General features: G+C 37.6%; 1 protein-coding gene across 4 annotated transcripts in view; it reads left to right on the top strand.

Annotated features, from left to right (window-relative positions):
• Positions 1-27,681, top strand: part of sez6l (seizure related 6 homolog (mouse)-like) — a 78,557-nt gene that overhangs the window by 25,472 nt on the left and 25,404 nt on the right. For all 4 annotated transcript variants that reach the window (XM_015045330.1, XM_015045328.1, XM_015045329.1 and 1 more), the window contains exon 2: positions 25,944-26,390. In XM_015045330.1, coding sequence (XP_014900816.1) covers positions 25,944-26,390 — 447 coding nt within the window. The remainder of the gene's footprint in view (positions 1-25,943; positions 26,391-27,681) is intronic.

Here is a 27,681-nt window from a genome sequence, read left to right on the forward strand (position 1 = left end):
CTGTGTGGCTTCAATATTCTGTCCTAAAATGCGGTTAGATGTGCCCTTTTTTTTTTAGCACCTGCCCCTTTAGTGGTCTCTTCGCGGCCCTGCTGAGCAGTTGTATTCTTGGGCTTTAATGTAAATGAAATCTGATCTTTATCAGTTTTGAAAATGATGTAAAATCCAGAATCAACATCCTGGATATTAATTCCTACTTATAAATATCCTGAATAAATGTCCTAATGACAAAAAATATGCATAATGCAAAATAAAAGACACATACTAAAATTATGACAGTAAAAGCAACTTTTCTGCCAATCTGACCAATCACCTTAATCTGACCAATCACCTTAATCTGACCAATCACCTTAATCTGACCAATCACCTTAAAATTACATGTTTAGCTCAAAAAATAAATGCCTAGTTTGGAAAATAACACAGTGAAAGTATAACTTTGAAAAATGAACACCCTTTTTTATTCTTTTTCTCTAAGACAAGCTTAATAAACCAAAAATAGTGCTATTAAATTTTTACTGTGCAACTTTACAAACGTCAGCTCATAAGTATCCCACTGCAGTGACATATAAAATATACTGAAAAGCAGTTTGATCTGCTGCTTCCTGACTCTAAAAGCTTCATCAATCTGTTTCTCTCTCGCCCTGCATATTGGTGTTTCTCTTTTGCTTCATTATTTATAACTAGATGTTCTTCTTGTTGACATCTGGGTCATGACCACGGCGAGGTTCACCCTAAAAGCTTTCCTCCGTTCTTCTCTGACCCCTCTCAGCTCGGCTTTCTTTCACGTTTCATGCGGCTGGTGAGGAAATCCAGAGCAGCTCTTTATTTATTCATGGATTAAAAGCACAGAGCACACATACCTGTGACAGGGCGTCAGACACACACACACACACACACACACACGCACACACATTTCTACTCTATCTGTGTGACAGTGATTATATTTACAGGTGTACACACACACACACACACACCCTGATGACTGATAAATCATCTCCAATTCTTTTCCACATGTTTGATATTTAACTTGAAAAATTCAACTGGCAAACAAACACACTTTCCATTAAGCTTAGAGAGATATTTGTTGGTTTTCTTTGGAAGAAAATTATTATTTATTGCAACTTTACTTCTTAATCTAGATTTATGGAAAATACATGAGATTTATAGAAATATCTAGGATGGAAGCAGCGTTGCTGCAGCTTCTCTCATGTTGCTCTCAGCCTCATGTCAGCATCACTTGTCAGTTTCCATCTCAGCTTTCCATCAACTTTGGTCAAATGTGAAATATTTATATTCCCATAGCAGCTTATGATCGCTGGTTTTAGATGGTGACATTAATAGCAGTATTTGTGAGCAGTTCCAGTCATTTTCTGGAGGTTTTTGGCCCTGATGAGCACCGGTTGCTCTGCTGAAGGTCGAGCGGTAATGAAGCATCCACGTTGTTTTGTGTGGTGCCACCAGACGCATCCTTTAACTTGACATTTAGCTTATGAGGCAATCAACAAAATGGGAACTCATTACTGTGGATCAATAGGCTGGTGAAGGGATCACAAACCGTTCAGACGCAAATGTTTTACACGCTGCTCCCTGTAAATACCAGCATGTTCCGTGTTCAACTGACAAGTGAATTAAAACAGGATTAGTTTAAATGTCAACAGAGGGAGAATTATTTTAATAAATCTGGGAAGAAGAAATATTATTAATAATATTAATATTTCTTCTGTTAACAAAAGCTGCAGGTTGAATCAGATCTACTGATGTAGCACTAAACTGAAATGCTTTCCTTGACTTTACTACTAAATAGTGCAGTTGAAAGGGTTGTGAAGGTTCTTTTATTTATTTTTGTTCTGTGGCGTACTTATGAGCAGTCAGTATTTTACCTGCAGTACGCAACAATTAGATTGATGTCAGGCTGGAGAATCTGAATTTTTAGGTGCAGAATTCAAAAAGGAGGTTATGTATACATGGATTGGGTAGTGTATACTAAACAGAATATATGATCAATAAAATTTATTCAATTATTGTTCAATAACAGCTGAATGGAGTTTACTCCCAACTTATGCTGTCGCCATTTTGTGGACTAGCGTTAGCGCCACCAGGGGAAGCATGGAGAACTGTAATGTATTGACAGCTGATATAAACTGATTGTGTGGGGAAAAATCTATTTCACATCAGTTCACAAAGCTAATAAATATATTCATAAATATGAAAACAAAGTAGGAAACAAATATATATAAAATTTCATTATGTTTTAGTCTTATAAATGCAAGATATAGTTATAGTTTTTCCCCATTAATTGTCATTTTTATTTGTTTCAGTTAACAAGTGTTTCCTCAATTTCAGTTTCGTTTTAGCTAATTATAATAACCATGGTGATTAGCCGTAATGTTATGGCTGAATGGTATATTTTTAGCCAATAGAACTAGAGAGCAGTGCAGAGAGGTAGTCTGCTTCACTAACACCCCTCACCCTCCTGACCTCCAGTGCCCCCAAACCACAACCCCTTTCCCCAAACCACACCCAGCACACGCAGTCGTCTTTTTGTGTCTTGTGGGGACTTCACATTGACTTCCATTCATTTACAGCCTAACCCGTACCCTCACATACCTAACCCCTAACCCAAAAACAGCATTTCTCCTGATAGGGACCAGGATTTGTCCCCATAATAAGCAGTGGTTCCCACAACCCCACAACATCAACAGAAATAGGTTCCCACAAGGATATAAAAACCTAGTTCACGCACTGACACACACACACGCAGTCTGCTTGTGTGGCCACTCTCTGAAGACACAGAGTGTGAGGAGGGTTTCAATGACTTCTGTCTGCAAGCGTACTCAAACAGCAGGGTTTTCACTGAGCAGAGTGTCCGCCAAACACTTCACCACAGACACACTTCCACACATAGGTTTGTATTCCCGCTGCGTGCTTGTCAAGAATTTCATTGACTGTATTCATTCCCTAAGCGTTCCCTCTCTGACATTTCCACCTAATCCCACTCTAATCTCAGCCCTAAACCCCACATCCAAATCTGAAGTGCCCTGAAGAGAAGGAGACGTATTCCGGCTGTGCCGTACTTGCCTCTCTCTTCGCTTTCTTTTCGAGGACGTTTAATCCTCACGAGGATTAAATATTTTCGCATGAGAAGACACTCGGCGTCCCAAAGCCGCTGCAGTTTGGAACCGCCTGTATGTTCCTTCCTACAGTCTCATCTGTTACTGCAAACCAAACACTGTTAGCTGCTGTTAAACTGTTATTCTTTGTTCTGGCTTGTTTTGTTTTTGTCTCTTTCCCACGTCTACACAAAATCTGTGCAACCTTGGATTAATTAAAACAAGGAATATTAGAAAAACAAGAAAAAACAAGTTTCGTAAAAGAAGTATAAAAATATATATTTATATACATATACATATATAAAATGTAGCTGTGCAAAGTATTTGGATTGGACTGGAATTAACATATTTCTAGATGATTTGGAGATTTAAAAGAATCAGTTTGATGTCCTGAGGAGAATCTGTTGCTCAGTGTAAAACCTGACTGTCCTTCTCTTTTTGGCTCAGTTTAATCTTCATATTTCTACATGAGCAGTAGATAAGTATGCTTCTATCTGCTGCTGCTGCCGCAGCAAAGGTTAATGAGAGCAAGGAGAGGTAATTATACACTGAACGAGCTTAACTGCTATATACGAAAAAAGATTAATATAAATGTGTGCAACTACACATGTGGGTTAACATGAGTGGGCAGGAGCTCCATGACTGTGATGGTGATTTGATTTGTTGTTGATCTTAAAATTAACTAATAGAAGCATTTCAGTCGGTGAGCTAGTTCCATGGAGTAGATATGCTCACCGCTCTGAGAACATTCATGTATTCCTCTAAAGCTGGAATATGTCACTTTTATAAACAAATTTTTTAATACATATTTGTTAAAACTGTCTCTATATTCTGACAGTAGAACTCCTCTGACTTCTCCCTGTGGTTCTACTGCCATCTGCAGAAATGCACCGCTTGGTCAGAAACAACCAATCAGAGCCAGGAGGAGGGACTTAGTGCTGTCAATCATCCTCATTTATGCGCTGCTCAATGCGCTAATGGCAGAGAAACAACTGACTGTTACAGGAAAACTGTTTATCCACCGTCTTTGATGGCTATGCTAACTAGCTTTAGCATTCGTAGCAGGCTATGTTGTGGTGAGCCAGCTGTAGCTTAGAGAGCAAGGGGGGAGGGATGAGCACGAGGGGTCAACACTAAGACACTCCTCCTGGTTATGATTCGTTGTTTTATTTTAATTTCCTTTACTTAACCTGTTAAAACCCCATTGAGACCCAGATATCAGTTTCAACACAACCAATCAGTTCCATCTGGACAGAAATACACCACTCAGTTGTTTCTAACTGGTGTGTTTTTGCAGTTAGTACTGGGAGAATTGGGAGAGGGCAGAGGAACTAAAATTAGTCAGCTCTCACAACAAAATGTTAATTTTAGCAGTATGTAAAAAATGTATTTGTTATAAAAGTAACATACTGCAGCTTTAAGGTTCGACTTTGGCTCAGGCTTTGAAACAGTGGTCCCCAAACGTTTTCCTGTGAGGGCCACATAACTTTTCCCTTCTCTGGTGGGGGGCCGGAGATTGTTGATGGGGGGTGGTGGGGGGTTCGTTTCTCCATTGATTTTTACCCAGAAAGCACATGGGCAAAACCCATGAGTGAAACGGTGACTGGGACTGACTAGTACAGGGGTGTCAAACTCCAGTCCTCAAGGGCCGCTGTCCTGCAGTGTTTAGATGTGCCACAGGTAAAAAACAGTGGAATGAAATGATTTAATTACCTCCTCCATGTGTAGATCGGTTCTCCTGAGCCTTGCTAATGACCTAATTATTCTTTTCAGGTGTGGTGCAGCAGAGGCACATCTAAAAGTTGCAGGACAGAGGCCCTTGAGGACTGGAGTTTGACACCCCTGGACTAGCATATATTCCAATGAGGGAATGTAACTATAACATATTAATTCCTCATATGTTAACATAAAGGCTCGTTTTGAAGTATAAGCTGCTACTTACAGGCATCGCTTCGAAGAATACAACTTGGAATGCAGCGTTCATAACAGACACGTGTTCATCTGCTCTACCGCCAGCAAACAACCGTACTAATTAAATGACATAAAAGTCAAGCAGTTCCCTAAAAGTCCAACAGATGATGATGCAAAACAAAACCCCCACAGTTTACAGGACACACTTCCTGCTAAAGAGCCCCCTAGTGGTTGATGAAAAATCCACATATAAACCGGAAAATACAATAAATGAAAAAAAATCTGAATGCTCTCTGGTATTGTTCAGGGGGCCGGACTAAATGTGGAGGCGGGCCGAATCCGGCCTGCGGGCCGTAGTTTGGGGACCCCTGCTCTGAAAGATGAGGAAGGCTAAAACAAGGGAAAGTTTAATGAAAGACACCAGGAAAAGAAAGTGTAATATGCTGTATATTGGGAGCATGACTCATTCAGGGAACTGAAGGGAATCCTTAGCCTCTGCTCTTCCTATTTTGACCCCTTCCTAACAAGAGTGGTTGTCTCCTAGGTGATATTTTTGGCTGAACATCCTTCCATACAGCAGAAAAATATTGAGCAATATCAAAGCAAAATAGAAACAGACTTACCCAGTGTTAAATTCCAGTGTTGCGCTACAATCCATTACATGGTTGAGCAAAGTAATGCATTGTTGATTATTCTCACACTCTGCTCAGTCGAGAGGGAGAAACACAGATGTGTGTCTTCTCAGAGCAAGAAGAGAAGAAAGAGTCACAGGCGCTGTTTTATATAGTTTTATATATGTTAGTATCTAAGATGAATATGTGGATTGGATTGGAGTGAAGTGAGCACAGCTGCACCTCAGAACGAAACCATGGATGAGGCCATCTGCTCATGGCTGGATGCTGAGGCACCTGCTGCAAACACACACACACACACACACACACACACACACACACACACACACAGAGGCATTTTTCTATCAGTTTAGCTAACATTAGTGTACATTAACCTTAATGACCCGGCTAGCCTTTTCATTCAGACAGTGTTGCTGAGTGTCAACCATGAACTGTATCAACTGTTTCCTACAGCGGGTACATTTCCATCAAAAAACTCTGAAATTCTGAGATTATTCTCAGAATTGTTTTAGAAGAATCTTGGAAATTTATAAGCTTGAAAAGTAAAAAAAAAATTCCCAGAAAAAAAAAATTAAACATTCTTTTTTTTAGGGGTTTAATTAATTAATTACAAGGAAAAATTTTGGAATTTTCTGAGTTTCAGAAGTAAAAACCTTTTGACTTTTGAAACCAGAAAATTTCTGAGATTTTTTTTTTCCAGAAAGATATTCCTCCTTTTTTTTTTTCCATTTTCTATCTACAATATATAATATAATACAGCATGCCATCGTAGATTTTTTCGTCATGTTAGGTTAACATGACTCCTGGGATAGAACTAAAATATATAATACTCTTAAAGAGTTCCAGCTGTATATACAATGTCACATAGCACCATCTCTGTGTGTGTGTGTGTGTGCGTGTGTGTGTGTGTGTGAATGGGTGAATGACTGATGAGGTTCTTTGGAGTCTTCTGGTCATTTTTTCTAAATCTGGCTGCTTTAGTTGGCATGATCGTTGCTGGAACTGACTTGATAACTTCTCACTTGTCAAAATGTAACTGATTGCTGTCTCAAACTTTTCAAACTCATAAATTTCCTTTCTTGTTCTTGAATTTTCTGAGATTAATCTCAAACTTTAGGGGTTTTTTTCTGACAAATTTTCAACTTTTCAAACTCCAGAAAATTCTCGAGAGTCCTTGGTGTAAATTTACTCCACCTTCTGTTTTTTATTTACAGTGGATCTAATACGGCATCATGATTTCCTCCCCTCGCTACATATGTTGTTACTTTTTCCGGGCTTCGTTCATATCTGCGAGGCAGAGCGATATTCTGTTGCTTTGTTTTTATCAGCAGGTGTGTAGGAGTTGACAGGCTTTGATCAAGGTCACTGTTGAATTAATGGAGTGCAGATGCTTTCTCTGTGTGGGGGCAGATTTCCCTTCAGCAGTTGCTTTACATCGCCTTACCATGGTTATCATTACAGAACCTGTGCAGGTCTGGAATGTTCCCCTCAAAATGTGGCTATGTGCTTTATAAGACTGCATGTGAGACACCTGAAAGCTTTGACTCAAAACTGACAGCACTGGAAAATGTTCTTTTTTCTGCATGGCGTGACAAAACCCTGACGAGATTATTATGCAACAGCAACTGTACTTTTTAGTAAGGGGATGCTGAGTTTTCTACCTTCTTAGTCTCTCATTTTTCTATTCTACCTCCTTTCCTTCCTTCCTTCCTTTATCCACTAATGTATTTTATAGAACTAATTATTGGCGATCAAATGATGATAAAAACTTACTGAACAGATGAAGTTTATGTATCCAGATCAACAAATATGCTGTTGAAAATATTGTATTTTTGATGTTTAGTATTTTAGTTGCAGTAAAATTATGGTGGCTTTTCTTTTTTGAATGAAACTTTTTCATAATGTTATGCATGTTTGTGACCAATATTTGTGCATAACTATGAAGCCTTCATTTTTACTGTATTATTCTTACCATGCATGTATAATAACTCAGACCCAGCAGCCACATTTGTAATAAACATACTGTATATTAGCAGTTTCGACTAAAAAAGAAAAACTAAGCAAACAAAGTAATGCAGGTAAACAAAACTAATGTATTAATGTTAATAATGGTGCATATTTTCATGTAGTCACTATTACTGAATATGTCAGTAATAGTGATAGTCTCCACATCTGCTTTCTGATGTGGAGAATTTTTTTACTGATGATGTTACACTGAGAGGTGTGGTGTGGAAGAAAAAAAAACTCCTCAAAGTTGGTTGCAGCACAAACAAAGGTGGTTTATTCGGTCTCCTTAAGCACAGCACGGCTCACAGACAAGACAAAACATGACATCTTCGAGCTTTCTCCCTCTTATATACTGTTGTCCCCACCCTCTCAATCAACTGCCCAGCCAATCAAAGTCCGGCAAACATGGGCCTCCTCCCCGGCAGGCTCCAAGATGGCCGCCACAAGGACACACCCAAAAGGCAACAAACACTAAACAAACAAAAGGATCACATACACACACTTTAGAACTCAAACGCCACAGAAAATATTATTGCTTCTTAACAGATGACTTTTGTTATGATTGTTTACTAAAGGAACTGAATAAACTCTTTTTTCTTCCATTTCCAGAGACTAAATACATGATGTAGTTCATTTAAAAGAAAACTAAGAGATTTTTCTTTTTTTGCATCTTCAGATCATAAAATGTGTTTTTCCACGCCTTAAACCATGTTTTCATCTTTCAGATAAAAAAACCTGACTTTTGTTAAAACTCTCTCTACTGATTCTCATTATATTCTGTAAGAAGTATGGTTCATAAACTCATATGGTAGTCAAACCTTACAAGCACCAGATATTAAGAGTCATTATCTTTTTACTTTGATGCTGGGAACTTTTCAAAATGTTCATCCAAACTTGAGAGGATCATTAACTTTAATGAGGCTTTATGGGTTTGACATTTTTTTTGCATACACAACAAGCTGAAACAACAGTGCTGCTAATGAGCTTGTGTGCAGTGTGTGTGCGTGTGTGTGTTGTGTCTGAGGCTGCAGGTTAGGCGTGTCAGAGGGAGCTGCATGCGTGCGCGCCGCTTGGCAGTCGGTTCGATCGCTGCTCTGCTTTCAGTTTCAGGTCATTTCACCCGCTGACCCACTCTGCAATTCAAGCAACAATTTAAAGATAACATTGACCGGGGTGTGTGCATGTGGGTGTGTGTGTGTGTGTGTGTGTGTGAGTGGGGTGGGGGGTGTCAGCATAGAGTAAATCATTAAACCAGTGCAGTGTGCATTCCCAGCACCTCCATTTGTGATTCTGCTGCATTTAATATCCCAAACGCTGGATTATTACTGCAGCTGAACAATCCTCCACTTTGTTTACGGAAAAACAATAACTGCATAACGGTTGTTATCAGTAATATTACTATATGCACACATGGACAAAATTGTTGGTGCTCCTCAGTTAAAAACCAAAAAAAATATATCACAGTGGTCACTGAAATACCTCAAAACTGACGAAAGTAAGGAATAAGAAAATATTTTATGAAAATTAACCAATAGAAATAAGAGATTGCTTTTAAATTGTGTTTCAACAGAATTATTTAAAAAATAACCAATGAAACAAACCTGATCATGAAATGTCAATGTCAATTTATTAATATAGTACATAAAAACAGAATCTGACCAAAGTCCTGTACAATTCAATAAAATAAAACCGACAAGAGCAAGAAAATTGTATTTAAATGTAAAATTAAAACAAAACACAAATATACTCACTGTCATTATAAAAGAAACTTAAACTCAGTTTTTTCTTATAGTTTGAGTCATTCTAGAGAAAGATATTTACTTCAATATGTCAACACATACAGAAAACATACATGATCAATATAACACAATATAGAAGTGAGACAAATCATTCAGTGTTTTTAAAGCTGTTTGAAATTCTTTCTTCTGATGAATCTCCAGTATATTTAAGATGTTCCATGTGACCAGAACTATATAAAACTCCCAACTTCAAATAATGTGGACTTTTGGTAGTATTATTCTACCTTGGACTGCATGTCTAGTTTTAAAATCATGAACATTAAAAAACTTAAAATAAAAAAAAAACACTTTTGACTGTATATTCTTTGGCTGTTTTGAACTTCTGATGTTTCTTATGAGTAATCTGAGACAAAACAAGAAATTTAATTACATTTATAACTATATTGTTTGCCAAAAATCTCAATAAACACTAAGCCAGGATAAGTTTGTTTCTTTTAGTTTGTTTTTAAATTTGATTCTGTTGAACCATAAAGTCTCATTTCATTGTTGTCAGTAAATAATTTTGTCTGCTCCGAGTTGTTTCTGTAATATTTTTTTTTCTGCCATAAGCAAGAGTACAAACAGTTTTGTTCACATGTATATGATTATCATGCCATGATATTTAAAATCCTTTATTTTATATCCAAACAGTCTGCCTACTGTGGTCTGAAAAAGTGTTAATGCTCTTTCAAGGTTTTTCAAATGTGATGTAAAAACTAAAAACATGAATGTATTTTGATACATAAGTAATGCATAACTGACTTAAACAAATTTGCTAAAAAAAGAAAAAAAAAGAAAAGAAAAAGCCCTTAAATTATCTTTTCTTTCAGGACTGCTCTGTGCTTAGCTCCATTCATTTAGTTTGAATAAAAGAAATTCTAACATGATTAATAATTCAAATACTAAATTATTAATCTCAGAACTCAAAATGGCATCTAAAATGAAATAAGTTTGGATTTAATCCAAATTACTAGACCAGAATTCTGTTTACTAGTAAAAGCTGATATTATTCACACACCTGATATGATGCCTGACCTGCACATTACTGCAGCAGACAGCTACGATAGCCAGGCAGCATTCAGACAGCAAACCCCCCGTCACCCACTATGTGTGTGTTTGTGTGTGTTTATCACTGTGTGCATCTCCATGGAGAACTGACTTGGTCGACAGAGAATGTGTTTCCGATACTGTTGCTGCCAGTCTCAGCTCTGATAAAACTCTTTAAACAGCCACCAGCTTTTAGAATACAAATTAAGGGAAGTAACAAAGAGAACAAAAAGATTGTGATTTTTCCGTGTTTAACAGAATCCCTGCAGACACACAGAACCATAGAGGAGTCCGTTTTCATCGTCCCACTGAAATATTTTTGATTGCGTGGCTCGTTGTGTCGGAGTGGCAGAGAAATGAAGCCGACCCTGGAGTTGGATCTTCCCTTCCCGTCACAACTTCATCCGCTTGGTGAAGTAAACACGTTGCTTTCCTCCAACAGTGGATGCTAAATGATCAAACTCAAGCAGAGCCTTTGTAACCTCATGGTGCCGATTCAAAACACTGTAAGAGGTTCTTCCTCAATGCAGCGCCTTGCCTAACACTGTTTACTCTTTATCTACAGAATTTTAACAACATATTTTTCATTAAGACTTTAAGCTTTTCAGAACTGACTACCATTGGAAAGTTTCACTCTTCAGCTGATTTTGGATAATAAATTCAATGGTCAATTAAAAGATAAGTCAATGAATTAGGAGATAATTATTAATGTACAGATTTACAACATATAGAAGTGCCAGACTTTCAGAGGGGCTAACGGGGCAATAGCCCAGGGCTTCAGGTTTTGGGGGAGGAACCAAAGACTTTGAATGTTTTTGTCATAAATGCATGTTTTACATTGTACTTCATTTAAAAACTCCCAGGGCAAGATTAAGTGTTGTTTTGTTAAGATTGCTACATTTTGTTTAATGCTTGCAAAACTCAAACATTTGAATATTCTGAACTGAACATTTTGGGAGCCGTCCAAGTTAAAAACCCTGTTGATGTTTTTACAGCACAGTTGAACCCAGAGTGAGCGTCCTGTCGTTGTTTTAGTCTCTAAATGGATGTTCTTCGGGTTGTGTTGTGTTCTTTTCAGGGCTCAAATGAAGCTGCACACGCAGATTTTCATTGCTCAATCATTTTATTGTTACCAGCCTCTTCTCAGCTTCCAGCCCAGACTGTTTACAATGGATGGTTGTTTGGAAGGTTCACAATGTGGATGCAATTTAAAAGGTTTCGTTTCAAACAACATACTCAGAGCCGCTGACAGAATGAGAAAAGCTGCGTGTCTTTTTGTTATTCTGCTTTGATTAAAAAAAAAAGAGTGGGAGATAAAGTGGGTGGTGAGATCTGTCTGACATGTAGTGATGTTCAGCTTTATTTCTATCACTGTGCATTCTGAGTCAGAACCAGTCAGGAAGTCCATAAAACTATTCTCCAATAATACACTAAAAAAAAATCTCCTTACAGTTTGTTATTTGACAGAAATCAAGATGGAAATTTAACACAGTCGCCCAAATGGTCCAATAACCACTGAAAGATGTGATTAAGTTGCATGTTCGGGTTGTGTGCTGCTGGAATAAGGCACTCCTGAATCAGAATAATAGAGAATAATGAACTTCAGGGACATCATGATGCAAGCAGGCCCAGTGGAAGAGGTTAGAAGCTGTAAAACCTCCACATCCAGACTGATCAAGATCAACTTCTGACCCAGTGTTCTTATGTTTGTAAGAGTTATAATCTGCTCCACTGAGAGAGAGAAATGTAGCTGCTATGCTGTCATCCTCACCATCTGAGAAAGGAGTAATAAGCTTCACAGAAATGCCCCGATAAGCTGAATAGAGAGATCAGAAAATGTCATATCAGTCTGGAAATAGGTGAATTTATCACCACATAATGCTGTCCTCAACAATAGGTGCTGATTGTCGCTTGCTGTTTTGGGAATATGTATTTTTATCTAATGGCATTTTTGTGAAACCAGACTGTCATGATGGCTTTCCTGTTTTATTTAGTTGACAATCACAGTGAACCAGTTGAAACATTTTGTGAACCTGTCTGGAAGTTCTGTGTTGCTGCTGCTTTTCTCTTTAAGACGAATCAAGGGAGGAAAGCTAGAATATATGAAAATTCCAGCTACTTTTTTTTTATCACTTTATTGCTTGCATCTCTTCTGCTTAAAGTTGTTGTGGATTTTCAATAAAATGCTGTAAATAATGCATAATGCACTGTGTTCAGGAAAACTTCTGAGGAGTGTCTTAGGAGGGACATTATTCAAACACCCAGGACAACGTAGGACAGCATCGTCGTGTGATGGAGATTTGTATCTAGTAGCAGCTATTGTAGTGACCTTTGACATTAGCATATTTTCCACTGCACATGATAGATAAGAATTTCATTTATACAGCAAATTGTCATTGTTGCTGTTGTGAGTACAGCTTCTGAAGACATCAGTTAAAATTGCACAAAATAGAATAAAAAATAAGTACATTTGCTTAATGGCAACACTGGAACTGCAACAATACCTGACATTTTTTGTTAGATTTTTTACCAGGATGAAATGTTTTTTTTTTTGTTGTTGTTTTTTTGTTTTGGCACCGACTCATCATCAGTACAGCAGATGTAGCTAAGTAGCTAATCAACCACTGGTCTGTTCAGATGATCACTTATTAATAACTACAAAATAAACATCAATCCTGAAAACATTAAACTGTAAAGGATTGAATGTCCTGCTCCTTGTGTGGGAAACATTTTTTGTGATTTTTGGTCTTTAACTCTGTTACACTAGTGGATCTGTTGTCAGTCAGTTACCATGGCAATGGCTCTATGTGTGGCGTAGCTGACACGGAGAGCAATAAAAAAGCATAAGAGTGGCTTTGATTTGTTCTTTAACGTTTTCTCTGCATTATTTTCTCCTCAACGTGGCTCGCTGTGCTGACTGAATAATTCCGACATCTCCAGGTTGCATTCTGTTAACTGAATCGCTCTACCATGGCAAGTAAAGGAATCCTCTTTTTGCCCTCCATGTGCTAAATTTCTGGACATAAACGGAAACATGCAACGTGTCTGCAGAAATTCTGGGATGCTTTGCACACCTTTTACCTGAATAACATATTATGTTGTAGAACAGACAAATGCTTTAGACATTTATGTCTTATGATGAGATGATATGATTTAGTTTTTTATTTTACCTATCATCTGAAACATATGTGCGTTCCCTCTGACTTGTAGGGCGCTAGCAGAAAACCCATCTCTGATTGATCTGCCATTCATCTCTGTCTGACCAACATGTGAAACACTTTGGCTGCTGATAGATAAAAACAAAGCACCTTTCAATGCCAGGGGTGATTCACTGCTGCACATGTCATCTTAAGTTTCAAAATGGAAACTTAAGGGTTTCCATTTTGATGTGACAGCTCATAGGCTTGGAGCTTTGTAACTGTCAGAAGTGAGAAAGATGTAAGGCAAAAATATTTTTTTTTCCTCAATTTGACATCTTAACTTTGTTTTGTAGCCTTTATCCACATTTAGAATTAGAAGCTAAAGTAGAAATGTGGCTCTTGTTGTTTTCCGAGTAACAAGAAGAAGGTGGGCTGATCAGGTGGAATCCTAATGAGAGGCTTTTGTTGTCCCTTTTTTAGACTTCCTTCATTAGGGCCACACAACAAACTGAGCCACCCTAATGATGCTGCACAGCAGTTGGGCATTTTGTTGTTGCTGCCAGCATGCAGGCTGCTTTTGGACTTCCAGAATGAATTAAATTGTCTTGAAATCCGACTGATGTCCTGAAATCAACTTGACCTTCCTGACTATAATCACAGGTACATGTTCCTTCTTTTTTTATCTACCTTTAAATGCACTGCTTCTGGTTATTACCAATGGTAAAAACACACCAATGGAAGAAAAACATAACATTGTATTTTTCAGAGGTAAAAAAAGACACCATCAAAGGTTCTTCTGAACCTATGCTTATTGAACTGAAAACAAACATATTTACAATAACAATAACATAATCAGAAATAACATGTCTGATTATATTTTAATCTTCAGTTTTTGTTGGTGGATGATCTGCTCTGTCAGCTTCCCCTTTGGGACTTTTCCACAGTTGGATTTAGTTCTGGACTCTGCATAGGTCATCCCAAAACTTTAAAAACCTTACTGTTGTAGCAATTCTTTTCCTTTGATTTGGCAAATTATTTTTTGTCATTTTGCTGCTGAAAAATTAAATCCATCTTAATTTGAAGCATCTTAACATACCTTTCTGTCTGGTACTGTCTGGACTGTTCATGGTTTTATTCTTATCACTGCCACACTTCCAACTGTTAACTCAAAGTGTGATTCTACCACCACCGTACTCCTGTGTGTGACGTTTTTATACCAAACATATATGTGTGTATATGCTACATATATACTTGCTCAATAAATTACAATATCATTGAAAATCTCATTATTTTCAGGAACTGAGTTCACTAAGTGAAACACATTTACACTGAGATTGATGTTTTCAGACCTTTATTTCTGTTAATTATGATGAATTTCCACTGACAGCTAATGAAAACATGACATTTAGATTTGAATATTACAGCAGGCCAATAAAAACATTTTTAATATATAAAGATGAGCTTAATTAAAAGCATGCTTACAGATTGCCTCATTGGAAGGCATATTCAAATTTATTGAATATTAGAACTGTAGCTGGACCGTTTGTATTTTCACGTTTCTGGTACGCCCATAAATCTGATGCACAAGCAACATCCACTAACAGCAACGATAGACCCCGAAGCTGTTTCTCCAGGCTCACTGAGGGTTAATTTCTGCTCCGAAAAAATAATCTGATTGGACACTGGAACAGACAATTGTTGTGTTCAGGTTGTGCTAAAGGTAGTTAGCCTATCAGTGAAGCTATTCAGGCCTAAAGTAGCATCTCAATGCTAAACATGTCAGCAACCACAGTCCACATTTCTAAGGAAGGATCAGGGCTTCCTGAAAATGTTTTTTGATTAAAATCCAATTAATTGTGATTAATTACTTACAGACCCTGCAATTAACTCGATTTAAAAATTTCAATCAAGTCCCACCGCTAGGTTCAATAAAATGGATTTTAAAGGGAAAGAGTGTCCAGATGTAATATGGCTCTTAAAAGGAAGAGCAGGTTTTCCACCATGGAGGATACAGACGTCAGTGCTGAAGGTCACACATTGACATCTGCTGTGTGACATGTCCAAACAGAGCGGCTGTAAATCATCCGTCCATGTCCATGTGTCTGGGTTGAAACATCATTATAGAAATACTGCTATTCATGTGAATGACTTGTTCATGAAGTGCATCAGAAAGGAACTACAGGCCCCAGTCTGCTGATGTCTTCAGGATAATGAAGCATGAAATGGTGTTTGGTTTTCAAGTGTCTACCTGCGAACAGCTCTGAATAAACTCCTGGATGAAGCGTCCCAGAAGGGTTACTGCTTGGTTCCTGATGAGAGAGATGACTCAACAGCTAAGCAATAAAACAAGAATCTCCCCAGATCGGTTTCAGTCCAGAACCACCGACAGGGAATATCAGTGGAATCAGCTTCTCTGTTGCAGTTTGCCTACCGTCTTTTTTTGATTCTTGAGTTAAAATGCAGGTTGCTTGTTGGAGCTTTCACAAAACATGGCATAACAGCAGATAAACCTGTTGTTAAACCCTGTGGGGGTTTCACTTTATCATTGGATTTAGCAGAAGAATAAATTAATAATCACCAACCACTTCAAGAAACAAAACGCTGGAAAAATGCTGTTTGGTCCCTGATGGACTGATGCGATTCTTCATTTTTATCCTCTGTCAATTCATATTTGCTAACTAAGTCAGATGTTTATTAGCTGTGTTTCCATTGACCATAAAACTTTGAAATTTGACATTTCAAAAATAAATTTGCTCAGTGGAAACACGGCAATTTCGCAAAAACGTGTTTTTCAATAAAACGTTTTGGCACTGGGATGAGATGTTTCTATTTGGCCGTATCGTAAATGGTGTATTTCGCAAAACTGCAAAGGAAAGACTTTTTTTTCATCACACCAGTCACATGATCAACAGCCAGATGTTGCCACTGGCAAAACCATGAAGAAAATAACAGGAAGTGGTAGGAAGGTCACAGCATGTTTTTTAATGACTTATCATGTGGACAGACTTATTCACATGTGATTTCAATTATGTTTCTTCTTTAATTCAAACAGCATAGTTGTGAAATTGTGTTTTTTTTTTAACATTAGCAGAATATTAACAAAATTTGGTCTCATTTATGATGGAAATGCCGCTACTGTGAAGAGTTTTCTGCAATCTTTTTATGCTGTTGTTGCTATCTTTTACCAGAACATTATAGGTAGCATCACAACAATAATCCTATCTTTGTAAAGCATCTCTGGTGTAACTGAAATGAAGAATCTGCAGCATGCAGTACAGAGACTTTCTATTTTTCTCCCTCTTCTTGAACACCATTTGTAAGACAAGATGTCCTCAGTAGTTTGGGAGAATATCTCTCACCTCTCTGATACAATCTCTGGTAAGTTAGTAAAGATGTTCAATCAAATCCAATGCAACTAGAATGTGTGGTACATCCCAAGTCTGCACAGTTGCTCATCTGGATGACAGAAGCATCTTTTTGTTTCCACAGAAATCTTAATATTAGTCGTGGGACTCGAGTAAAATTGTTAATCGAGGTAATTGCAGGGTTTGTAACTGATTAATTGTGTTTAAATTGAAAACTGTTTATGGACAAAATTAACAAGATTTTAAATTTAAAAATTCCACTTCTGCAAAATTATTGAATAAATATAGATATGAGCTAGAAACAAGAAAGATGTTTATAATCTGTTAATTATGTCATTAAACTATCAAATTGGTGCAAAGTGCTGCTCCACCCATACAGCTTTCAACCTGATCATCATTTAGAAATATAGACGCTGACATTAGTGTTGGGGACACATGTTGCTACGTGGTTTGCACCGAGATGCTATTTTAGGCTAGAATAGCTTCGCTGCTATGCTAGCTCCTTTTAGTACAACTTGAACACATGGTCTTTTCCAGCGTCCAATCAGATCGTTTACTGGAGCTAAAATGAACCCCCAGTGAGTCGACAGAAGCAGCCTTGTCATCCATCACTGTAGTTAGTGAATGTGGGTCACATTTACAGACGTACCAGAAACATGTGAACACCAAGGTTCTGGCCAGAAACCTATGTGAAAAAACATTTTAAATTCATTAAGATTTATGTAATTAAGTGAAATAACTCCCGACCTTCATTAGCTATAAGTTTGTATCAAAATGATTAGAAGTCAAACCTCTCAAATCATCTCCTCGCACTTCCTAATAAATAAATAATTAATCTCATTGAGCTTTATTATCTTCAAGCAGATCATAGTTTGGACTACACTTCAATTCAATTTTCTGAATTGTTTTTTGTAAAATAAATAGCATAGCAGTCATGGAACTAAGTAACTTAATCAGCACTATGTAAATATAAGTTTTACATAATACAGATACACAGATGATCCTCTCGTTCTGCTGAGTCAGCATGTAACTTCCTTTCCACTCGGGCTCATCATGTGACCATGTGCACAGGCAGATGTTTCCAGAATAACAACAGTTATTCATGACAACATTTGCCATGTAAAATTTAGATTTCTACATGGCAAATAATGCAGGTGTAGTAGAGTGAATATATGTAGTCCTTTCCTATCAAGCTGTCTGATGTAATTTGCTCCCAGTCTCAAGTTATTAGCTTAATGTCTCTCGGTTGGTAAGTGGATATTTCTGGTAATTCGTTTATAGGAAGCAAAATCTTTTTTTTTTTTTTGCTCGGCGTTTATATCAGAGCTGCATTTGTCTTATCATCTCATCTCAGATTTGTTGCTGCTCCTTTCTAATTCTGCAGCCTGAGAGGTTTGTTAGAAGGCGAGCAGAGAGTGAATTTATTTCCGGCTTGATGGCTGCGATTGCTGCTATCAGTTCAACAAAGCAATTTTAATGAGATCCAAAGGTTTGAAATAAGATCTCAAACTCCTCTGATATTGTTTTTCTCTCCTTGCCTTTTAATTGGCAGACTTTTTGAGAGAGCAGAGAGCCCCACAACTCTTCACTTCTCTTTCACCACACTCCATCATTCCTCTGTTGTTTTTCTTCCCACCACTAATTTGATCTCAGCTAAATGTTTGTAGACTCCAACTAAAATCTAACTCCTAACTATCTGTGAGGCTGCTCAGCATCTGGGCTTCGATTATTCATCTGATGACTGAACCCAGTTAGTCACGCGTCACCGAGGCTACGTGATTAATCGACACTTGCCTCGCCGTTGTTTGCATTGTGAAGTTCCGTCCCGAAGCTCCATCGGTCTGAAGAGAGAGAGAGAGGAGAAAAAAGAATCCTACATTCGGTAAACTTCATTTTTGCATCATGGGGGGAAAGGCAGCAACATCCATCTTTTTTATTGTCTAATGATGTTGCAGCTTCATTTGTTTTGCACGTTACAATATTAAAACCACATTAAAAGCTCATTTTGATTCCGTCTAAACAAGCCCTCCATCCGGCGCTGTCTGTCTGCGTCTGTGTGTCCCTCTCATTAGACATTATTGTTATCTCGGTTCAAAGGCAGAAATATGGCCATAAATAAGGTAATTGGGATGAGCGTAGCAGCAAAACAAAGGCTCAGTAAATGCAAATGGACTCACACAGGAGACCAATTAAGGACAAAAGGATTGTCAACCAATGACTTCGTAGAAAATCCTGTCAGCACTGTAAAGCAAATGAGATCGCAGATGTAGAGTTCAGGCAACAAACTGACACCGCAGTCTGATGGGGTCGACTCACCCACAGTGGGAAAGGGAAGCGCTTTCTTATGTTTTTGGTTTTTTATCACGATATCTTGGAAAGCTAACTATGACAGTGTAAGGGCCGGACTATAGAGGGTGTTTTTTTGTTTTAAATGAAAGAAAAACATCAGAATAAAGACACAAACGTTCCAGAAGAAAGTTGTAAAATTACTAGAAAAAGTGGTTTTAATGAGCAAAACGTCAATAGTTAACATCTGTCCTGACTGGCTCGTCTTTAAATAGACTCAGTTGTTTGCTTTAAAGTTCTGATACTGATGATAATTTGATGATACTAAAAGATTAAACAATGAGCCATGAGTAAAAAAATACCAATCTATAACTTTACAAGATGTTTAGCTGTCCACATTTTAATTGTTTTAATTACTAATTCATTCTACTGATATTGTGAATTTATTCTGGTATTCAGTTTATTCTCATATTTTTAACTTTAGGGACATTATAAGTTTATTCTCATGTTAATCTGCCTTACTGTTTTATGACTTAATTATTGTATTCTGACTTTCTGCTCATGATATTTGGACTATGAATTTATACTTATATTATTATGCCTTTTTTCCTCTTATTACGTATTAGAGGAAAAAATTATTATAATTGTTGTATATTATTATATGACAATAAAGTCGTATTATTACGACTTTATTGTCATCAAACTTTTTTCTCGTATTTTATAACATTTTTTGTCTCATATTATGACTTTATTCCCATAACACTATGATGTTATCCTCCTTACGCTTTGTCTTTATTATTGTAACATTTATTGTGATCTAATAATATTACAACATAATTCTGATGTGACTTTTTTTTGTAATTTTATGACATTATTCTCATAATTTAACTTTTCATTTTCTTAGCCTGGCCATAACAGTCTGTCACTAACACATGCAGGGTTGTATCGTAATGCAGAATTTTTTCAGAAAGTGACTTTTTGAGGCAATAATTCCTGGTCCAAACACCATTCATTACCAACACTGTGAAAGCACTAAATCTCAGTGTTGTATTTGTCTAAAGACATTAACATCAGCCATTGTTTAAGTCTAACATCCAGATTTAAAGCAACAAAGAGAAAAATGCTCTCTGATTTGAGCATTCTCTGACCTTAGAGGGATAAATCATGAAGAACATTAGATCTGCTTGTTAGTTACAATAAAAGGTGATCTGAGATCTTATTTTTCAGGAAGAAGGGAAAGCTGGCAATAAAGATAGAAATGGATGAAATGGGCCCAGTCGAGCTTTTCTAAATTGCTTCTCTGTAGTCAGAATCAAACTGCTTAGCAAAGAGATTATAGCTCCAGTCAGCAGTTTGCATAGCCTCCTTATGGGTCCAGTGATGTAGATACTTTGAGTTTTTAATGGCTTATTAAAACTGTTGTTATACCTGCTTGAGATATATGCATAAAATTGAGTCTAAACTGATAAAAGTCTAATTATTAGAGGACATATTGCTTATCAGTGTTGTGATCTGTGTTTTTCTGTGTAGTTATTTTGAGATTTTCTGTGTTAAGTCTCGTTTCCCTGTGAGTCTCTGTCCTGTCCTCCCTGTTGATTGGTTCCGGCTGTGTCTAGTTTACTGATTGCCCTCCCTGTGTATTTAAGTCCACCTGTTGTCTTTGTCTCTTGTTGGATCCTTGTCATGTGTCGTCATATGTCGTCTGCCAGTGCCTTGTGTTCCCTGTGCTGTCCTGCTGGATTTATTATTAAATTCTTCATAATCATCTTCATCTGGGTTCCTACGTTCTACTTCACCACCACCAACCACACCAAATCATGACAATCAGCTTGTAGAGCAGGGCATCAAACTCATTTTCATTTTGGGCCACATCAAAAATCTGAATGTCCTTAAAGGGCCGGTTGTGCCAGAATGTATTGATAAAACCCAGTAAGCTGTGAAAATATTAATAAACAGCTGTTTGTTTCAGCATTCAATAATATTGAACATTGATTAGTCCATTCAGGATTTTGTGATTGTTTTTTTTTTTTTTTTTTTTTTTTGCAAACAAAATCAAAAATTTTTTGGGGCGAATTTCTAAATGTTTGTAAGGAATTTTTCACAATATTTGTTCTAATGTGACTTTTTATTGATCACCTTATGAATCACTTGACATGAAGTAAGGCTGAGGCGGCAGTCATTTAAACCCAATGTCTTGATCAATTTTCAGAAAAATTTGTAGTAAAATCAGAGAAAAAAAAAAAGAGGGGATCTGTTGATTTTATGTTAATTTTATGTTAATTTTGCAGATTAAAAAAACTGGAGGGGCATATTAATGTATTTGGAGTCTAGAGGGCCACTTAAAACCCTATGGTGTGCCAGATTTGGCCCCTGGGCCTTGAGTTTGACACGTGCTGCAGAGTGTCATTTAACTGACAAAAGGTTGAAGATTCAGGAATCAGGTTCCAGGTTTTCCAAACTCAAATTGTCTTGATCCAAGATTAATTGGAGACTGACAGACTAGTCTTATTATTAATAATAAAACATACATATTTTATTAAACTGGTTTCAGGATTGCTTTGGAACGAAGATCAGATGAGCACTTCAAATGTTTGCAGGAGTCAGAATGGTGTCACTCAGAGGAACTCTACATGTGAGTTGTGGATCTGTGAAAAAGGAGCAGAATCACAGAGCACAGCAATGAAGAGAACTCACAAAAAGTGTCAGGACTTTTTCTGAAAATGTTCTGCCACCATGAAGCTGGGTAACAAAGTCGTGTAATCCGGCATTGTGTGGAAGTAGAGGACGAGTATTAACAGGTGCGCCTGTTCCTTGCCTCTGCACATCAGAGACACGTCGTGCGTTGAAAGAAAACCGCCATCACACTTTCATTAATCGGCCTAACGTTTCATAGGCATAGGGAAATAAGCTGCTTTGGTAAATAATGCTCCTGCATCTCCCTCTCTCACAATTGATGCTGTAACATGCACCATTTGATCTGAAGCTATGAGCCGGCTAATGTTTTTTCTTTTTATTGGTTGTTAAAGGAATGTTAAAGAATTCCACATCAGAATGTATGTGAGGCACATATGGTGCAAGATTTATGCTAGAGCTACTCAGATGTTGCAGGATTGACCCAATACTAACATCACTTAACTGTCAGACGCTCTGTCCACAATGATTAGGCTTCACTCATCAGACAGACCTACTTTCTGATGATCAGTTCGAGTTGGTAACTCCATTCTTAAAATGGAGAAAAAAGTCAATAAAATGATAGCGGCAAAGTATCCCACCCTGACTCTGGTGGAACACCAGCTGCGTTTCTAATTGTGCAAATTGGGATTATGAAAATAAATTTGCTTAATGGAAACGGAACAAGTTTTTATGTTAGGATAAGGTGGATTTCAACTGTATTTGTTTTGCAAAACTGCAATGGAAACACTTTTTTTCTGCATCACACGAGTCAAATGATCAACAGCCAGATGTTACTACTGGCTCAAACCGTGAAGAAGACAACAGGAAGTAGTAAGAGGATGATGGATTTAAAAAAAAATTATTATTTTTTTGGTCAATATGCAGGCGGCTCCACCAGAACTCTCACAGCATCACCGTTCATAAGAACTTGTGTGTTGAATCCACAGCTCTTCTGTAAAATGGCCGACTACAATTCCCCCAAAATACCTCATATGTACCTGCTCCCGAGTAGGCGGGGCTTGTCGCTCTAACGCCAAATAAGACACCGATTTCTCCTCTGATTGGGTGATAAATGATGAGCACTAGCACCATGTCTGAATTATGATAAAGCAGCAGGTCTTTAATGTATTGTGATGCTAAGCTGTTCAGTGATTAAAATACTTTTCTTATTTTATACAAGTCTAGTTTGAGCATGGCTCTGGTAATGGATGCAGTGTTGATGTGCAGATTAATGCTCTGATTGTCTCTGCAAAGAAGTTGGCAAATTCATGTCAGGTCTGTCGACTGCTGCAGATAAAACTCAAGTATTGTTAATGTTTTCGTTTATGGTTTCTGCAAAGAACATTTCCCTTGCATGTTTTTGTGTGGTTAGCTACGCAGTCTTTCTTTATAAATTTCATAATAAATGTGAAGTTGAGTTGTAGTTTAGTTTACGTTCAACAAAGTCGTCTTGCTCATCTGTTTGTACATATCTCCATGGAGACTTCTTCCTAACAGACAGAACCTTCAGATTAATGGGAGCAATGATGCTTTAAATTTTAGAATGGATGTTATCTACCAACACATCTACATGGTTACAGTATCAGGGTGAGGAGGAAGAGTATAGCTGATTAAAAGTTTCTGCTGAAATAAACAAAGATTTGCACACATTTGTAATGGAAAGAAACTCAAGGCAGAAAATTAGTTATTAGAATCACCAGTATTCATTCACACTAATGGGTCTGTGGGATCTGAGAGGATCTAGTTTAGGATTTCTATGCTGATGTTTCCTCTACAGAAATTTCTTGTAGCTGTTTTTGTTTTTGGTTCTGTGGTTCTTTAAACGATTGGAAGTTGTAGAGGCAAAGAGAACTCATTGGACTTTACATACTCTGCTTTTATTTTACATTAATGAACAGGTCCAAGGATGTTTTTTTTAAATATATCTATAGATGTAAAGGGACAGAAAAAGCTCTTGTTGTTGACAGCTCAAAAACATTTCACTGCATCTATTTTAAAGCGACATGGAGAAAGCTTCTGGAGGTCTTAATGGAGTTTATGAATTGCGTAAAACTCAACAACTCCAACCTTTTAAAAGCCTTCCTTCAGTTTAAGGAAGCCTGCTGTTTGTTGTTGTAGGGGTGAGAGGAAAGACGCGGGGTGTGTGTGAATGCGTACATACAGGAGGCTCGTGTGTGTGTGTGTAAATGCTGCTGTGTGCTGTTTTGAACCAAGCTGCTGGAGATGGCATTTTAGAATGCACGGCAGAGCGGTTTCCCTGTCTATGCTTTTCTTTTTCGTTTTTTTTTTTTTTTTACACCTTCTTCCTCCCACATGTGGGGTTGACTCCTGTCATGCTCTACTGCCTGGTTTCCGTGCTGCGCTGTGTGTGTGCGTGTGCATGTGTGTTTGTGTGTATAATCAGCATTTTGTGTGTGTTGAATGTGGAGTTAAGCTCATCTAGGCTCTGGCTGCTCTGTCTATATATACATGACATCATTTATGAAAAGTTTTCAACCAGCTTAAACCTTTTGACTTTTTTGCATGAGTACAGCCACAAACTGCAGTGTGTTTTATTGGATGTTGTGAAACACCAACACAAATTGGTATATATTTAGGAAATTAATGAAAATGGTACAATGATTGCCCGATACTTTTAAAACCTGCTTTTACTACCATTATGCATCCTCTGAGGTATTTCTCTACCAGCTTTGTACAGACGGACATTTTAGCACGTTCTTCTCTGCAACATTGCTCCATCTTCCTTGGACTGGATGCTTCTGTTATTATGTGTTTTTAAGTTTTGACCATAGGTTCTTAATTGGATAGAGGTCTGGACTTTAACTGGACCACCCTGATGAAGTTGCTGTGATCTAAACTGTTCTTTTGTAACCCTGGATGTATGTTCTGTTGCCATCCTGTCCTCCGACTCAAGTATTTTCCTCCTCTTACAGGTTTTATATCAGAGAATGCTTTGTATTTGGCTTCATCCATCTTCATATCACCTGGATTAGATTTCCTTGTCTCTGCCAAGAAAAGCATTCCCACTGCATCATGTTCTTACTTTGTGAATGGGAGTGTTCAGTGTTATATGTCATGTTAGATTTATGCCTTCTTTAAAGTTTTGATTGTTGAACAAAAGTTTACTTTTATGTCTGATTTGATTACAGCATTTTCTGTGACTTGTGCCAAAGTAGAAACAGGCTTTCTAATGGCTTCCCTTCTGTTGAGGGACTGCCTGGGATGATTCATCTGCTTAAAGACGAACTAAAATATGATTATTCTAAAACATGTTTAATCCTTTTCTAGGCTAAAGAAGGTTCTAATATTTCTTTAGCCTTCGAGAACATTCCTTAGCCATCTATAACTTTCTTTGGTCTTCTAAACCTTTCTTTAGCATTGTACATCTATCTTTACCTTTCTAGAAAATTCTTTAGCCTTCTAGAGCTTTCTATGACTTTCTTTAGCAGTCTAGAACATTCTTTAGCATTGAGCACTTAGTTGCATGTTCTTGAATTTCCACTAATTACTAATTGGATACATTTCTCATGACAAATTCCTTCATTTCCCATAATCCAGATGGGTGCCAACAAGTTTGACCAGCAAGTTTGAGCAGCTAGCTGGACGCGTTGCTCTGTTTCGTCTCCACCAGGGAGACCCACTGTGACTCTCAAACTGATCCTCTTGGTGTCGCATACAAAGCAGTTTGACGTGAAATCAGTTTGTCACCGAGCTGTTTCCTGTGTGAAACCATATGTGGTCGTAAAATTTTACTTTTGCACAAACGTTTACAGATTTATTCATTTTCCTTCACGGCTATGCACTGGTCTACCATCCAAAATGCTACGAAAACACATCGAAGTTTGTGGTTTTCACAGACTAATGTGGCTAATATCCAGAAGCTGTAATGGAGGTCAGAGGCACAACCACCCAGACCTCACTCTTCAAGACATTTTAGTTATTTCCTGACTTGCCACTTGTAGTGACTCATCCTTTGATTTCCTTTTCTTCTCAGATAAAGAAGTCCCCACAGTCCCTCTCTCAATTCAGTCTCCAGTGTTGACAACAGCCGGTACAAGGGAAGATGGATCTAAAGGTAAAACTTCCAGCCTCGCAGCAGGAGGTTTCCTGCACTCTGTGCTGGCCCAAAGAGGACGCCTCGTCTCCAAGAAAGGGGAGGTCATCCCCTCTGCGCTGCCCCAGAATCTGCTTCCTCTCCTGGGCAGAGGACTCAGTGTCAACTCCTTCCATGGAAGCAACCCCCAGGAGCATCAAAGCGAGGGATTACCGTCGAGGGCAAAGTCCCCAGCATCAGCTGCGGCGTCGGGCCAAGGCAGCAGTCCAAGCCAACCGCCGTCCACAGACACACACTCTCAGCTGCCTCACACGAGGACACACACACCTGAACCGGAGGCGGAAATAACCACTATACCAGACGTGGACACTGAAACGCCTTTATCAGGTATGTGTCACAGTTAAACTGACATTCTGTCTGAAATACTTAATGAAATTGTATTTTTTTTCTTTCAAGTTTTGGAAAATGTTGCGTCTGAATGTTTGTGTTGCAGCAATTTGTGCGCTCTTTATTAGCCCAGCAAACCTTAAGAACATGGAAGAGACTCAGGACAAAAGACACCGTTTGAAGTTAAATGACATTTTTGCAACAATAAATACCGTGGGTATCTGAAAATGTTTTTGAACACAATTTTCTTTCATTCTTTCAGTGTTGGTTTTTCTATGAAGTGTCAGTTTGAATTTCCTTTTGAAAGAAACACAATAATATCTCCAGTGCCTTTCTAAACCTGAAAAGCTGTTTTATGCAGTTATTATCATCTTAGCATAGCTAATTTTTACTATTTACATGAAGAGATCCACTATTTAAATCTTGTGTTTTTAATATGGCGTTTTGGTTCAGTTTGTAGAGAAATATGAGTTTTTTTTACCATGAAAGCAAACTGTCAGTCACTTTCTTCTTGGATTATTTGCTTTCAAACCAAAATTAGCTTTTCTGTACTACAAAAAATATCTAAAATGTGCTAGTTTAAGTGCTACATTAATCTATACTACCAAACATTAAAAATCAGTGACATAATCAGTATTAAAATCTGTCTAAATTCAGTCCAAAGGATAATTTGGACTGAATAATCATCACTTTCCTAAAACAGTAAAAAAAAAATTCACAAAAAGAAAATAGTGTTGATTTTTATTTATTTATTTATTTATTTACCAAAACCACTTTTGGCAAAAAATAACTTTTAGCAAGGTAATGATTAAGAATGCACCGATTGAAGTTTTTTGCTGATTAACGATCTTTAAAAAGCCTGACCTGCCGATTGTGATTTGGCCTTTTGTTTTTATCAAAATCTTTAACAAAATCCATTTACATTTGGTTAAAAATCTGACAAAATGCTAAACTATTTAGCTTTTGACAAATACTGTATCAGTATGAAATGGAAATCCAATTTTTTAAAATGAATGTTCCAGCTTAACTTGAAACAAATACTACTTAAGGTTGTATTTTTTTACGGTTTTCTTACAAACCGTAAGAAAAGAACGGTTTGTAATGTAATAATGAAGTGAAGTGCAAGAATCCTAATAAGGAGAGAATTATGTGACTCGGTCCAGCATGGAGCTTCCGAAAAGCCTGGGAGAGAAGAAGAAGAGTGGCTATTTACCCTGAGCCTGTTAACGTCCCGGAGACCTGGCTGCACCTTTTTCCTGCATACTGCTTAAAATCCTTGTAATTTCTGTCT

This window comes from Poecilia latipinna, unplaced genomic scaffold, assembly GCF_001443285.1.
Source record: "Poecilia latipinna isolate Pla-1442-1.1 unplaced genomic scaffold, P_latipinna-1.0 Scaffold721, whole genome shotgun sequence".
Lineage (NCBI taxonomy): Eukaryota > Metazoa > Chordata > Actinopteri > Cyprinodontiformes > Poeciliidae > Poecilia > Poecilia latipinna.